General features: G+C 35.1%; 2 protein-coding genes across 3 annotated transcripts in view; one reads left to right on the top strand and one right to left on the bottom strand.

Moving 5' to 3' along the window:
- Nucleotides 1–14,137, top strand: part of JKAMP (JNK1/MAPK8 associated membrane protein) — a 37,480-nt gene extending 23,343 nt beyond the window's left edge. For both annotated transcript variants that reach the window (XM_077122484.1, XM_077122485.1), the window contains exons 5-7: nt 9,992–10,173; nt 11,334–11,410; nt 13,268–14,137. In XM_077122484.1, the coding sequence (XP_076978599.1) occupies nt 9,992–10,173; nt 11,334–11,410; nt 13,268–13,486 (478 nt within the window). In that variant the 3' untranslated portion in view covers nt 13,487–14,137. The remainder of the gene's footprint in view (nt 1–9,991; nt 10,174–11,333; nt 11,411–13,267) is intronic.
- The window catches only part of CCDC175 (coiled-coil domain containing 175), a 93,401-nt gene continuing 91,003 nt past the window's right edge, over nt 13,953–16,350 (bottom strand). The window contains exons 20-21 of the mRNA XM_077122476.1: nt 14,660–14,808; nt 13,953–14,089 (exon numbers count right to left, since the gene is read on the bottom strand). Of these exons, the coding sequence (XP_076978591.1) occupies nt 14,723–14,808 (86 nt within the window). The 3' untranslated portion in view covers nt 13,953–14,089; nt 14,660–14,722. The remainder of the gene's footprint in view (nt 14,090–14,659; nt 14,809–16,350) is intronic.

The following is a 16,350-nucleotide window of genomic DNA, read 5'->3' as shown; positions in this document are numbered from 1 at the left end:
ACTCCAAGACACTTAGTAATCAGATTGTCAAATGTCAAAGATAAAGAAAGAATTCTGAAAGCAGCAAGAGTAAAGCAATCCATCACATACAATGGATGCTAATAAAACTGTGGATTTCTCAGCAGAACGATGGAGGTGAGAAGGCAGTAGTATATATTTAAAATACTGAAAGAGAAAAACTTTCAACAAAGAATTCTAAACCTGGCAAAACTGTCCTTCAAAAATGAGGGAGACTTTAAAATATTTTCAGACCAATAGTCACTGAGAGAGTTTGTGTATAAGAGATCTGATCTACAAGAGGTACTAAAGAGGGCACTACAGGCTGATAGGAGAAGACAGAAGAGAGAGGTCTGGAGAAAAGTGTGGTAATGAAGACTATTAGTAAGGGTAAAAAAGAGAAAAGAAAAAAAGATGTATCATAAAATTCAAAAGATGAAATGGTAGAAGAAAGTACTATCCTTACAGTAATAACACTAAATATTAATGAATTAAACTCTCCAATCAAAAGATGTAGACTAGCTGGATAGATTAAAAAGCAGGATTCATCTGTATACTGTATACAGAAAACTCACTTTAGACCCAAGGACAAAAAAGTCAGTTGAGTATAAAAGTGGAAAAAGATACTTCATGCAGATAACAATCAGAAAAGAGCAGGAATAGCTATTCTAATATCCACTAAATTAGACTTCAAATATAAAACAATCAAAAGAGACAAAGAAGGACACTATGTATTTAATTAAGAACAATTCGTCAAGAATACATAACAATCGTAAATATTTGTGCACTGAGCCAGAGTGTCCAAAAATACATAAGGCACACACAGCATTGAAAGGAGAAGTAGACCCCTGTACATTAAGTTGGAGACCTCAATACATTGCTCTCATCAATGGATAGAACATCTTGACAAAATCAGTAAGGAAGCAGAGATTTTGAATAATATGATAAACTAGACTTAACAGACGTTTACAGAACATCATACCCCAGAAGAGCAGGATACACATTTTTCTCAGCTGCTTATGGATCATTCTCAAGGATAGACCACATGTTGGGTCACAGAGCAAGCCTTAATAAATTTATAAGGATTTAAATTATACAAAACTCTCAGACCATACTGGAATGAGATTGAAAATCAATAACAGGCAAGGGCCAGAAAATTATAAATATTTGGAGGCTAAACAACATATTTTTAAACATGCAGTGGGTCAAAGAAGAAAATGCAAGGAAAATCAGTAAATATCTTGAAGCAAATGAAAATGAAAACATATCAAAACTTGTGGGATGCAACAAAGGTGGTGCTGAGAGGGAAATTTATTGCCCTAAATGCCAATATTAAAAAATAAGAAAGTGCAAAAATCAAGGAAGTAACTGCTCACCTGAAGGAACTAGAGAAAGACCAGTAAAGTAACCCCAAAGCACACAAAGGGAAGAAATAGCAAAGGTTAGAGCAGAAATAAGTGAAATTGAGAACATGAAAACAGTAGAATCAACCAAAACCAGTAGCTGTTTATTTGAGAAGATCAATAAATTCAGTGGACCCTTAGCCAGGTCAATCAAAAAAAAAAAAAAAACAAAGGGGGATGTAAATAAAATCAGAAATGGGAGAAGGGATGTAACCACTTACCTCACAGAAATAGAGGAGATAATGAGAAGATACTGTGAGCAGTTATATGCTAATAAACTAGACAATGTAAACAAAATGGACAACTTCCTAGAAAAGCAGGAACAACCAACATTGATTTGAGAAGAAATAGATGACCTCAACAAACCAATCACAAGGAAAGTGATTGAATCATTCATCAAGAAATGCCCCCAAAAAGAAACGTCCAGGACCATATGGCTTCACATGTGAATTCTACCATGCATTCAAGAATTAGTTCCAATCCTGCTCAAATCCCTCCAGAAAAATTGAAGAGAAGGGAAAGCTGCTTAACTCATTCTGTGAACAATATCACTCTAATACCAAAGCTATACAAAGTTACTACAAGAAATTTATAGACCAATCTCTTCAATAAATATAGATGCAAAAATCCTTAACAAAATACTCGCAGAGTGAATCCAGCAGCACATTAAAAGAATTATACACCATTCCCAAGTGGGATTTATTCCAGGTATGCATGTTGGTTCAACACAAGAAAATCAATTAATGTAACACACTATGCCAGTGAATCAAAGCAGAAAAACCACATGATCATCTCGATTGATGCAGAAAAGGCATTTGACAAAATTCAACATCCTTTGTTGATGAAACACTTCAAAGGATAGGAATAGAAGGAAACTTCCTCAACATGATAAAGGTCATATAGGGAAAACCCACACCTAACATCATCCTCAATGGGGAAAGACTGGATGCTTTCCCCTTCAGATCAGGAGCAAGAAGAGGATGCCCACTGTCACCATTGTTATTCAACATTGTGCTGGGAGTTCTAGCCATAGTAATTAGCCAAGAAAAAGAAATAAGTAGGCATCCACATTTGAAGGAAGAAGCAAAACTCACTGTTTGCAGATGGCATGATAGTATATGTGGAAAATCCTGAAAAACCTACAGCAGAGCTACTAGAGCTAATAAAGGAATGCAGCAAAATGGCAAGCTACAGCAACCACACTCCCCAAATTGGTAGTATTTATAAGTGGTGATGGTTATGTTCTTGATCAAGTGATGACGCCCACTTGTCTGGTCAGCAAGCACTGGCCTGACCATTGCTGCAAGGATATTTCATGGCTGGTTGATAAACCGGAAGTTTGGTTTATTAAATCATAGGTCAGTTGATTGCATCTGTGGCTGATTACATCTGCACTCAATAAGGCTCGTCTCTGCAGATGAGATAATCTAATCAGTTGAAGGCTTTTAAGGAAGGAGAGAGGTTTCCATTGCTTCTTCAGCCAGTGAGCCTCTCCTGTTGAGTTCATCCAGATCCGTCATTAGAGCTGCCAGTTTCACAGCCTGCCCTACAGATTTTGGGTTATTCCATTCCCACAGTTGCATGAAACACCTTTTTAAAACCTCGTATTTACAGATAGCTCGTGTTGGTTCTATTTCTCTAAAGAACTCTGACTAATACAACTAGTAAGTAATGAGGACTCTGAGGAGGAAATCAAGGAAAAAATGCCATGTACAATAGCAACCAAAAGAATAAAATATTTAGGAATAAATTTAACCAGTTCCATAAAGACCTGTACACAGAAAACTGTAGGTATTGCTAAAAGAAATGAAAAACCTAAATAAAGGGAAGGGCATACCATGTTCATGGATTGAGAGACTATATTTAAGATTAAATTTTATAAATTTAATGGAATATCAATTAAAATCACAACTACTTACTTTGCAGAAATAGAAAAAACAATAACCAGATTTATTTGGAATGGCAGGGTGCCCTGAACAGCTAAAAATATGTAGAGAAAGAAAAATGAAGTGTGAGGTCTCACATTCCCTGACTTTAAAGTATATTACAAAGCTACAGTGGTCAAAACAGCATGGTACTGGCATAAAGATAGATATACTGACCAATGGAATTGAATTGATTGTTCAGAAATAGACCCTCTCACTTATGGACAGTTATCTTTGATAAGGCCATCAAGCCAACTCAATGGCACAGAGCTGGATATCCATGTCAAAAAGAATGAAAGAAGATCCATATCTAATACTATATGTAAAAATAATTCAAAATGGATCAAAGATCTAAATATTAGGGCTAAGGCCATAAAACTTTTAGCAGGAAATATAGGGAACTACAGATCTCATGATAGTACGCAGCTTCCTAGACATTACATCCAAAGTATCAGCAATGAAAAATAAATAAATAAATGGACTCTCCTCAAAATTAAACACTTTAGTGCATCAAAAGACTTTGTAAGGAAAGTAAAAATGGCAGCATACAAAATGGGAGACAATATTTGGAAACCACATATCAGATAAGGGTTTAATGTCCAGAATATAGAAAGTGGTTCTACAACTCAACAACAAAAAGACAGCCCAATTTAAAAATGGGCAAAAAAACATGTACAGGCATTTTTTTCCAAAGAAGAAATACAGATGGCTTTAAAACAGTAAATGATGCTCAACGTCACTGGCAATTAGGGGAATGCAAATCAAACCACAATGACATATCATCTCACACCTACTATAATGGTCATTATCAAAAACAAAACAAAACAGAAAACTACAAATGTTGGAGAGGATATGGAGAGAGGGGCACACTTCTTCACTGTTAGTGGGAATGTAAAATGATGCAAAGGTTTAGGAAGGCAGTTTAACAGTTCCCCAGGAAGCTAAGTATAGAATTGCCATATGATCCAGCAAACCCATTAGTAGGTTTATAGTTGGAGGAACTGAAGGTAAGGATATGAATGGACATTTCCACACCGATGTTTATAGTGGCATTATTAATGATTGCCAAGAAATGGAAACAGCCCAAATGTCCAGCGATGGGTGATTGGCAAAGCAAACTGCTATGTACATGTGATAGAATGTTACACAGCTATGAGAGAATAAAGTCATGACATGTGCAACACATGGGTGAATCTTTGAGGGCCTTATGCTGAGTGAAATTAGCCTCACTAATAAGAACTAACCTTAATGAACAGACTTTGAGAGTTGAAGTTGAGAACACTGTGTATCAGAACATAGAAAGAGGGTAGAGATTAGGCATTTGATCCTGAAGGAGAGCAGAATGTTCAACAGGATTAATTATAAAGATCCAGAAATGGATAGTGCAGTACTATCCAATGGTAAATAGACTATTGTAAGTATGTGCAATGAAGCTGAGGAGGAGTATGGTTGAGGAAGGATAGCTGGGGGCATGTATGACACCAGAAGGAAAGAGGATCAAGACTGGGACGGTACAAGTTAGGGAAGCCTAGAGTGGACAGTGATAGTGATTAAATGTACAAATACAACAGTGTCTTTTCATGAGGGAGAACAAGTGAACATCAGCATTGCGAGGTGTTAAAAATGGGATGGTATATTGAAAAAATACAGTCAATGCAAACTAGGGTCTATAGTTAACTGTAACATTGTAACATGCTTCCAGTGAGTAAAACATGCAGTATGCCTAAACTAAATGTCAATAATGGAGAAGGAATATGGGATTCTTTGCTGACAAATCAATAGCCCTTCCCAAAATAAAAACGGTATAATGGGCATAGCTCAAATACCCCTAAAGATTGGGAGATAGATAAAAGAGAACATGTATTTCTAACAAGAAGATAGAATTTAACAAATGAGTATGACTGCTGAATCATTATATTATTTCTTTTAGTTTCCAGTGTCTTGGAGCAGCTAGAAGGAAAAGCCTAAAATTGTGGCAGTGTAACCCATACCAAACTCTGAAATGTGTTCTATAACTCATTGTTGTGATGTGCTTTGAAATTTACTGCTTTTTTGTGTATTTGTTATTTTTCACAAAAGAAAAAAAAAACATACTTGCACACAATTACATTTGGCACTCCTTTTTTTAAAAAATCCTTTTACCTTTTTCTGTAAAATTCTGGGTCTTCAAGACTGTTTCAAAGGAGATCACATAGATGGCTTCTTTGTGCAAATATCCAAGCAGAATAAATCCACTCTTCCACTATACTCCTTTGTCTTTATATATAGCACTAGTATTACATAACGCACATTTTATTATTAGTGTTAGTTGTTAATTCTTTCATTTCCCTATTAGATTGAAGGTTTCCTAACGAAAAGGAATCTGTCCCATCTCTCTGAACCCAAGTATCTCACAGTTTCCTGCATAAAAATAGTAAATGTTGAATGAAAAAAATGAACAAAGAGATACAAATGCTGGAAAAAATGTGGAGAGAGCTGTTCCGATTTACTGTTGGTAGGGAAGTAGAGTGGTGCAGCCTCTCGAGGGCAGTATGTTGGCTGCACAGGAGGCTCGGTATGGGGGTTCCATATGATTGGTCAGCCCACTGTTAGGTGTGTAGTTGGAGGAACTGAGAGCCGAGACATGAATGGACATTTGCAGATTGTGTTTATGGTAGCAGTGTTCATGATTTGCAATCGATGGGGGTGGCCTAAGGGTATGTTGATTGAAGAACAGAAGGAGGAACTGGGGTGTATACTTACAATGGAATATTGAGAGGCTGCAAGAAGAAATCAAGTTGTAAGGCATGCAACTAGGTGAATGAATCTTGAGGACAGTATGTTGAGTGAAGCCAGAAACAAAAAGACATAAATATAACACCTCACTAATAGCGACTAATTATAATGTGCAAACTCTGAGAATTGAATTTAAGAGCGTAGGTTATCAGGGGAAGACTTATTGTAAAAGTTCCTAGATTGTAAGCTCTTACAGCAGTCATCACATCTGTTCCAGTGTGATAAGTATTATTTCTAAAATCTTAATTGCTGAGCTCTTTGTGTATAACCTGGTCGTTTCCTCGAACTTTGAGTATCTGTGTGATACCTGAGACTCAGAACTAGACTTCTGCAACTCTGAAAGTCAGCATTACCCCTTACAGCAACTGTTAAAAACACTGAAAAAGTGATCAGACTTCAATTAGAGATATGAATGAATCTGATCTGATTAGGACCGAAGTAAATCAGACTAAAGGGTAAAGGATGATATTGACTGTATATTAAAACTTCAACTTCTGTGAGAGACCAAAGGAAAGATGTTTCTTTGGTGCAAAATATATATTTTCAGTAGCACACTATCTAGTTTAGCTTGCATGGCCAGCTTATTTGAATACTATAGTTAAATGGAACCTTGAGTAGAGAGTGAAATGTTACTGGTTTGTACAGGTTAGTGTGATGCCCAGATGCATCTCAGTAATCTGGGCAGAAGATAAAAAGTATTCGCAAAATCCCCTTGAAGGACTGTGGGAAAAGGTGGAAATATTAAACTTGCCCACCTGGGGAAGACCTGATAGTCTCACCAGCATTGGGGACTGCCAAGTTGATGGACAAGGCCCTGGCAACATGGGACATGGCTCCCAGGGATGAGCCTCACTCTGGCATCATGGGATTGAGAAAACTTTCTTAACCAAAAGAGGGAAGAGAAATGAAACAAAGTTTCGGTGGCTGAGAGATTTCTAATAGAGTTGAGAAGTTATTCTGGAGGTTATTCTTATGCAGTATATAGATATCTCTTTTCAAATATTGGTGTATTGGAGTAGCTAGAGAGAAATACTTGAAACTGTTGAACTATAATCCTGTAGCCTTGATTCTTGAAGATGATTGTATAATTAGAGAGCTTCAAGGTGTGACCATACTCCCTAGATGAGTAAGAAAATGGCGGGATGGGAGGATGGGATGTTTTGGGTGTTCTTTTTACTGTTTTTGTCTTTTTTTTTGGAGTAATGAAAATGTTCAAAAACTGATTGTGATGAATGCACAGCTATATGATGATGCTGTGAATCATTGATTTTACATTTTGGATGATTATGTGGTATGTGTCTATATAATACATGTCAATAAAATTGCATTTAAAAAGTGAATCAGATATCATTTTTGAATAAGTTGTATGGCCATCAGGCTTATTTTTGTATAGTCACTGTGGTAGTTAGGTTCAGGTGTCAGTTTGGTCAGATGATGGTGCCTAGTTCTGTTGCTGTGGACTTAAACCATTAGCATGTGAAATTTACTTGTGGCTGATTACATCTGCATTCAGCTTAGGGAGTGCCTTCTGCAGTGAGTGATGTTTAATGTAATTAGCTGCAGGCTTAAAAGATAGAGGTCAGGCGAGAGAGCTCTGCCCAGCACAGTCGAAGCAGCTCAGCATATCTCATCTCAGCCTGGGCAGCTCAGCCCAGATGTGTAGAGATACAGAAAGGAATCATCCCAGGGAAAGCTTTTGGAACTGAGAAGCCGGAAGAAAAGGCCAGCAGATGTGGCCCTGTATCTTCCAGTATAAAAGAGAGAGAACCCCAGACGAAAGTTAGCTGCTTTTCCTCTGAAGAACTATGAGTTTTTAACTAATCCCCTTGTATTAAAAGCCAGTTCATCCCTGTTGTGTGGCATTCTGGCAGCTTTGGCAGATTAAAAGAGTCACATTTATGGCATTTATTGTAGTATTTGTAATGCCTGTAGTAGGAGGGTAAAAAAAAGTAAGATTTAGACAGAAATGGCAAATAGGTGCTCCTCATTCTGTACCCGTGACAGCCATTTTTAATTAATTGCATCTCCTGTCCTTGCTGAGTTGGGTGTACCTTCAAACTCTCTTCACGGCACTTTCAGAAAATTGGAATCATTACAAAGTACATTGATCAGAATTTTTCCCACCTATTCATCTCTGAATTAAGTAGTTTTTTTTTCTTAGCAGCTTTACCAATAACACTGTAGAACAGCCTGCTTTGTTTTCTTAATTATACAAAACAGTGACTTTTAAAAATTATGGGGGCATTTTATAGTAACCTATAGAACTGGATTTGTACATATTATTTACTTTACCTAGCCATTGAAAACTTAAATGTCTGACCAGCGGGACATATATACTTCAGAAGGCTGTAGGGCTTCCAGAAGTCATCATTTATTTCTTTGGGGATTCGACAGGAAGCAATGGCATAAAATTACCAGACTTTTGAACCACTTATTACATTGATTATTGGAAGCTATTTTCCCTCTTAATTCCTTACAAATTGAAAAATATCAGAGTGTTTTACTGATAATTATAATTTTGAGGAGAAATTGATTAGATGAGGTATGGGAAAACATGTACTATCCTTAGTAACCTGCAAAAACTAACTTTTATATTACTAAGGTTTTAAGAATGAGCTATTGAAAATGAGCAGTTACTACTGTGGAGCAGAGTTCAGCTTTTGCTTGTCAGGTTTATCCTATCTCCCCAAAGGGAAAGTGCCCGGATTGAAATGGGGGGAGGGTGAAAAATGAGGTCTTTTGGTGGAGGCCAGGGGTAGGAAACAGGCATCTGCTGTTGGAGACAAGTTTTCTGGTTCATTGGGAAAGGTAATACATGATGATTTTCTTCTGATTAAAATAATAGTTTTTTAGAGCTTTTAAAGAGCTACAAGGTGGGTGATGGATATATTTTGCTTTGTTTTGATTTTGGTAGGGCGTGGCATACAAGGCCATCATGCAAAAGGTCAAACATATAATAACGCAATATAATACAGAACTGTACCTAAAAATAACACAGAAGCGCAGGAATTTGGTATCATTACACTGCAGGGGAAGGAAGCACATGGTTGGTGTTCTGAGATGACTCTTGTGCTACCCGTGATCCTCCCCTGCAAAAGGAGAAGGCTTAAACAGTAAGATAGTCAAAATGACTTGATGGTGTTCATGAAACAGAAGCTAGAACTGTATGCATGGATATCCATTATTTAAAATAAAGAGCTGGGAACCATATCACCTGGGATACAGAGAGATGTCTTTCTACAGCTTTTTTTCAGATTATAATAATTACATTGCAGGATATTTAAAGAACAGAAGAAGTACATACAAAATAAAATGGTGTGTAATCATTTTGTTGAGATAACTACAGCTAAAAATTTTGTCTGTTAAGGTTCATTTCTTCATGTATGTGTATATATTTTTCAAAAAACATTAAGGTATTATGCTGTATACATGTTATTTTGTCACTTAGTATATTAAGCATAGTTACTTTTATTATTAATTTTTCTTTAATAACTAGATTTTTAATGGCTGTATAGTATTCCAGCATCAGTGTACTGTAAAATTTAACCAGTTTCCTACTGTTGAGTATTTTTCCCATCTTTTCTTTTTAATAAACTTTTGTTTGTTTACCCTGTTTGTTTCTCTTTGATAAATTTCTGCAAGTAAAATTGCTGGATCCAAGGGTATAAAGACTTTTAGGATTTTTGAGTATGTATTTTCAAATTGCCTCCTAGACAAGAACCAGTCTGTACTCTCCAGCAATATTTGGGAGTCTGGTCAACCTTTCACCAATCTGAATATTCAATGTCCAGACTTTTAATATGCTTCTTTTCTAGGATCTTTGATTTAAAATGTCAAGGATAAAATTTTTTAGACATTTTTCATGTTAAAAATCCTTGTTTTATTTTACAGGTATACCATTGTATTTATCTATTATGCTTTCTGCTTGGTATTAATGATGCTACTCCGACCTCTCCTGGTAAAGAAGATTGCATGTGGGTTAGGGAAGTCTGATCGATTTAAAAGTATTTATGCTGCACTTTACTTCTTCCCAATTTTAACTGTGCTCCAGGCAGTTGGCGGAGGCCTTTTATGTAAGTTTCATGGGTAAAGTAAATAAGATATATTTATTATTATATATAACAAGCAATATTTCCTATGAATTTAATTTGGGAGCTTTTAATCTTTGAAAATAAACCTTAATAAATATTTTTGCTAAAACATATAATCAGTCTTATCTTAGGGTGGAATAGAAATTAGAAAATTAACAGTAGCTAATCAAAACTGACTTCTATTTAGAAGTTCCTTACTGAATGATAGCGAATGAATCAAACAAGTTTTAAAAACTTGAGTATAAATAAAAACAAAAATCAGTTTTTGCTTTTAATATGCAGGATTACTATTGATTGCATATACTGTTTAGCATTGTTAGGACTTAGATCTCTAAGTTCCTTTATGAAAACCTTTTAGATATAACCTAAAATCCTTCACTTTAAGCATTTTAAGACATAAGTAGTATTTTGCTAGGGAAAATTTTTACTAAAAGTATTATTGCTTTACTGTGAAGTAGAAATTTCTAGAATTTTGACAGTAAGAGTCCTGACTGATCCATTTACTTTAACGTTTACTAATTTATTAACTTTTCTAAAGATCACTTAAATCTGGATTACTCTTATATATAGCTTTTTTAAACCTAGGTTCCTCATCTGAGCCACAAAACAGAAAATTATTTGAAAATAACTATTTTCTTGCACTTCTCCCAAGCTTGGCACATAGCTAGTCCCATTCTAGATGCATAAGAGAGATGTTAATTCTTTACAGAAAATGGATTTCTTAGGTCAGGGGTCTGCAAAGCTAGATCATAAGCTAAGGATGGTTTTTACATTTTTAAATGGTTGGGGAAAAACAAAAGAAGGATAATATTACTTGACAGATAAAAATTATATGAAATTAATAAAGCCTTTTTGGAATACAGCCAGGCCCATTCATTTATGAATGGCTGCTTTCCCACTACTATATGGTTCAGTCATTATGATAGAGCCCTTATGGCACACAAAGCCAAAAATATTTCCATCTGGCCTTTTATTGAAAAGTTTGCAGACCTGTGCCTTAGGGTAGTGCTACTTCAGTCTCTCAAAGAATTGACTGAGAGAGGCTTTGAATATGAAGAGAATAATACCATTAGAAAATTTTGATGGTTTACTCAGGAAATATGTCTCATTTTTGCACATAATACTAATGTTTGTTTTTTCAGATTATGCCTTCCCATACATTATATTAGTGTTATCTTTGGTTACTCTGGCTGTGTACATGTCGGCTTCTGAAATAGAGGTAGGAAATCTTTTCTGTCCGATAAAGAACTTTTCATAGATTTGACAATTGAAACTCATACTTTCGATATACCATGGTACATCTGCTTGTTTAGTAAAGTTTAGGTAAGGTTGTGTACTGGTCTATATTTGCTTGGGAAATCAGCAAAGTATGAAGTTGTCAGGCTCAACTATCCAGCATAGTAGACAAAAATTATTTCCTGTAATTTACCCATATAGCAAATATTTAATTTTTGAAATGTCCAAAGTTACTAACAGTATTTGGGGGGAAATGTAAAAATACTTTACTGTGTATATAACTAGTTTTACACTTTATTTTGCAATAACAACACTAATAGAGTTACTAGTAATTATATCATGCATTTTGTGTCCTTCTGTATTTTATCTCCGGGTTTATTTTCTTGATTATAGATGTTTACTTTTGCCTTCTATGGTCTATAATATTTTAGTGATTAGGAGATAGCATTAATAGCTGCATTAGTTCTGATATCGTTTATTTTTTGAAATACCCTTTTTGTGTTTCTAACTTTTTAGTATTTCAAGAAGACCTGAAAGACCCATTAAAAAGAGCTGTTTATTTTCAGGCTAAATTTTAAAGGAATAAAAATATAAAGTGTCTTAGTACTTTTCCATCTTATCCTTGCTAATCTAGCGCATATGAACTGTCTTAAGCTTCCTTCTACAGTTGATAAGAGCTGTGTTTTCTCAGAGTATTAGCATTAAAAAGCTCAGCCAAGACAAAATGGAATGGTTGCTTACTGTTGCTGTCACATTTTTCTGTTACACTAGTGAAAGAGCAAGTGAGGAGTTAGAAAAAAAAAAGTCAGCTAGTGGCTTTTAAATTTAGAATAATAGTGTAGAAACTAGGATGGAGTATTCTTATGGTGATTACTAAGATTACTTATGGATCTCATTTGTAATCCTTAATCAGCTTTGCAACATGATTAATAATTAGAAAACAAATTAGTTTGGCACTTTTAGCAACTTTAAGGAAAGAATTAAGGTAGGAAATGATTGGATATGTGAATAAAATGAGATTTTTACATTTTATTTGTAATCCATAACTACTAGAGGTAGTTAAGAATTAGCTCTGCACTGCTAAATTAGCTTGAAGCTAATCTATATAAAAAATTTTTCCTATATGAAATGTTCATACCCTTCAATTTGCACCCTATACATGAATCGGAAATAGGGAATTGAATCTGGAGAAGACAGCTTAGCTGTAGGTGAGTCTATGATCCATAAAAAGAGAAAGCTGGTAACTACCTATTACATCCTGCATTTTGTGTGTTTTTAGCACAGTTTGGTCCTTCCAGTTACTGCATATAATGGAGCTGTCCTAAAGATTCGAAGGAAATTAGAGCATTCACATGTCATCTCTACTCCTGTCTGATTATTCAGGTGGCAGGAAGGTTTAGTGTGAGGAAGTTGGGTTTCCGTACTTGCTGTTTCCCACCCACAGACTCATGGTTGCCCATGGGTCAGGGAAGGAGGAAGGTACGTCTGTGGAGCCCCCTTCTCCTTCACATCTTCAGAAGAAACCACAGTGTTGTGAAGATAAACGGTGGTGTAGAAAGCATCTGGCCTAGGAGTTAGAGTCAGAGGCTCTTGCCTTGGCGCTGCTGCTAACTCCTTAAGTGACAGCGGGGGCTGTGGGGACTCGTCTGAACAGTGAGGTGTGATAGTGGCTGCACTGGGTGATTTTTTTTTAGTTCCTTTTGAAGCTCAGGCCTTCTGTGATTATGAGGTTATAATCTTATGTGAAGACAAATGATGCTTTTAAAATAAAAATGTAGTAAATAGCTAATTCAGCCCAATAATCTATTTTCTCTTTTCCTTCTTTTGTAAAATAATACAGAACTGCTATGATCTTCTGGTGAGAAAGAAAAGACTTATTGTCCTTTTTAGCCACTGGTTACTTCATGCCTATGGGATAATCTCCATCTCCAGAGTGGATAAACTTGAGCAAGACTTACCTCTTTTGGCTTTGGTACCTACACCAGCCCTTTTTTACTTATTCACTGCTAAATTTACTGAGCCTTCACGGATACTCTCAGAAGGAGCCAATGGACACTGAATGTAAAATGCCAAAAAAACTAAGACGTATTCTTAATGAAAAAGCAAAGAAATATTGTATCAGTACTCTTATGTCACACATGGGAACAAGATTGTCCATGTATCTTAATTTTTTTTTTTTTTTTACTTACTAGATTTTATGGTTAGAAAATATAAAATATAATATTATGGTTAGAAAATAAAAAATACCATAATACTCTGTAACATAGTATATTACTCTTGAAGCCTGCTAGTAAGCACTTGCCATTCTCAACAGTTGAGTTATTCCTTAGAGCAAAACCATGTTTCTGTGTCCCTAGCAATATGTGGTTCCCATTTTTATTTCTATTGAGAAAAACTTTAACAAGTATAATTAGGAATCCTCAGAAGTGGCATAATTTTGCATGTCTGTTATATTTCAATTTGTTTTTCACCTATAACGAATTATAAATGAAAGCGTACATGTAGGATCTGAAAGCAAACATGGAAATAAAATGTTGTTTTTTGTAATCTATTTATTTTCACCAATACAGTATTTTGATATACTACAAAAAAATAGAACATAATTTATATAATACATTTTCTGTTTAAATAGTTTGGTTGAAAGCACATTCATATTATGTTCCTGTAAAGAAAAATAAAAAGTTAACTGCAAAAGATCTTAAGTGTTCTGACATATTTTTTGTTGCACTAATTCTGGAAATAACTAAAAACATTAAGTAGTAAAATTAATGTCTCTTTCCTAGATGTGTAAATACTTGTACTCACATATTTCCTTCCTCTTTACATCATTTTTGAAGGCTGTATACACATGCCCTGTTTTACTGATCCTGAGACATATTTTTTTCTTCACATTGTGACATCTCTAAATTAGGATGCATCTTATAATTGATGGCTTCTTAGAGTTAATGAAGTACAGAATATATACAATTTATTAGCAATTTTCCTATGGTTGCTTGTTGGAAGGTATGATGTCATTTTCATCCTTTGAAGGCTTCAAGAGACTCACTGGTGCAACCATGGAAGCAAAATAGAATTTTTAACCCTTAATTTAATAATCTGATGATCTTTATCTATTTCTATTGTTTTAGAAGGTTATTTGCTGACCTTGCTATTTGTGGGTGGAGGAAGGGAGGTAAATCTCAAACTTTTAAGACCTGTTAGCAATTAAAAGCATGAAAGAAAGTAAACTCACTTTTTCTGTAGTTTTATTTATGCCTTTTGGATTCACAGGAGTTGTATCCTTGATGTTATTTTGTTATTTCTTCCTTGTTAATGTGTTTCTCAGAATACAACCAACCAATGGGAAACCAATTTTTTTAGTAAAACCATATTTCTTAATTTCTGCAGGAATAAAAACATGTAAAAATTCTTTCACACAGGTTGAGTGATTGCATCTACTAAAATTCTGAATTGCCCAAAAGAATCCTTCATTGGATAACTGTATACTCTCAGTACAAGAGAGGTCATGGTATATGATTACCAGGATTGCATCTTCTAGACCCACTATATTTGAAGTCATTTAAACAATTATCTTCTTCCCAGATATCAGTTTAAGAACAAGACTATGACCATTCATAGCAACTGTAGATAACTGTAAATAATTTGTTAAAACAGCATTTAAAAATAAAAGCATATAACTTGTCTTAGCTCAGCTTTATTAAGTTTTGACTTAGGTCCTTATAATTCATTACAGCTTTCACTGCTACAGTGTGTGATAGTTATTTTGCTAATCAGTGCTACATAGGTAATTTAAAAGTCAAAATACTTTCTTAATTAATTTGGGTCAAATGATTAACTTAGCTATATTGTTGAATATTTATCTGAAACCATTGGTTTGCAGATTTGGCTGCATATTGGAGCCACCTAGAGAGACTTAGAAAAATATGCCTGGATCTCTTCTAATGTACAGCCATGTCTGAGAACCACTGATCTAAACTTTCTTCCTAGTTGAGATCTTAATTGTGCCAAGAGACAATTTGACAGTTTCTGGACAATTATTTTCTAGGTTATCTTCCAGAATAAAATTATCAAGATAATAGGTAATTGCATCAAGTCCTTTTCCATCACAGTAACAAAAAGTTAACTTCAATAATCAATTATTTGAAATGATTATTTGATCTTTCTTTAAAATATCTCTTGGTCTAACAGTTCTGTAGACCCCATATCAAATTCAGATATTTGGGAAATACACAAATCATTTACCTGTAACACTAGTTATAGTACAGTATAATACTCAAGGATTTCTGGAATTTTAAAACAAAATTCTTTTTAATACTTCTTTTAAAAAAGGATCTGTACTAAGTTATGTTACTGTTTGATTTAGATATACACTAAGAAATAACTTTTTTTTCAAGAAAGAAAATTAAGACAAAAAAGTAACCTTAGTTTATAGGATCAAATCAGAACATTTCATGTTCTGAAAATCCTATCCCACATTCCTGCCAGCACATGCTCCTCTCAGCCAGCCCACCTGAATTTCTTGGACAGCCCCATGTCTGTGCTGCTGCTTTGGGAAGACGTCCCTGTGTATTTCCAACACCTACTAGGCAGGCCCTCTTTGCTCTTCCATAGCCATTCATGAATGCCTCTTGTGAGAAGGAATCCACTGTACTACTGTATTATAATAGCCTCTTCACTTGTCTGTTTTTCAGTGTGTGCACTTTGAGGTTTAGGAAATGGGTCTCATTCAACTTTATAATCATGTTTGCTCTAATACCAGGTACCAAGTGCTTAATGTGTTAATGAAGCTGGTGCAATGATCATGAAGGACAGGGCTTGGAGGGCTGGAATGACTTCTTGTGCCCAGAAGAACAGGAGAGGGCTGGTGGGCTAGAAGAGATCAACGGCTTCTATATGGTCAAGTATGGAGGAGAAGCTATGCAA

Source organism: Tamandua tetradactyla, chromosome 12 (genome assembly GCF_023851605.1).
Source record: "Tamandua tetradactyla isolate mTamTet1 chromosome 12, mTamTet1.pri, whole genome shotgun sequence".
NCBI lineage: Eukaryota > Metazoa > Chordata > Mammalia > Pilosa > Myrmecophagidae > Tamandua > Tamandua tetradactyla.
The sequence above is the reverse complement of the archived record's forward strand: the minus strand, read 5'-3'. Positions and strand labels throughout refer to the sequence as shown.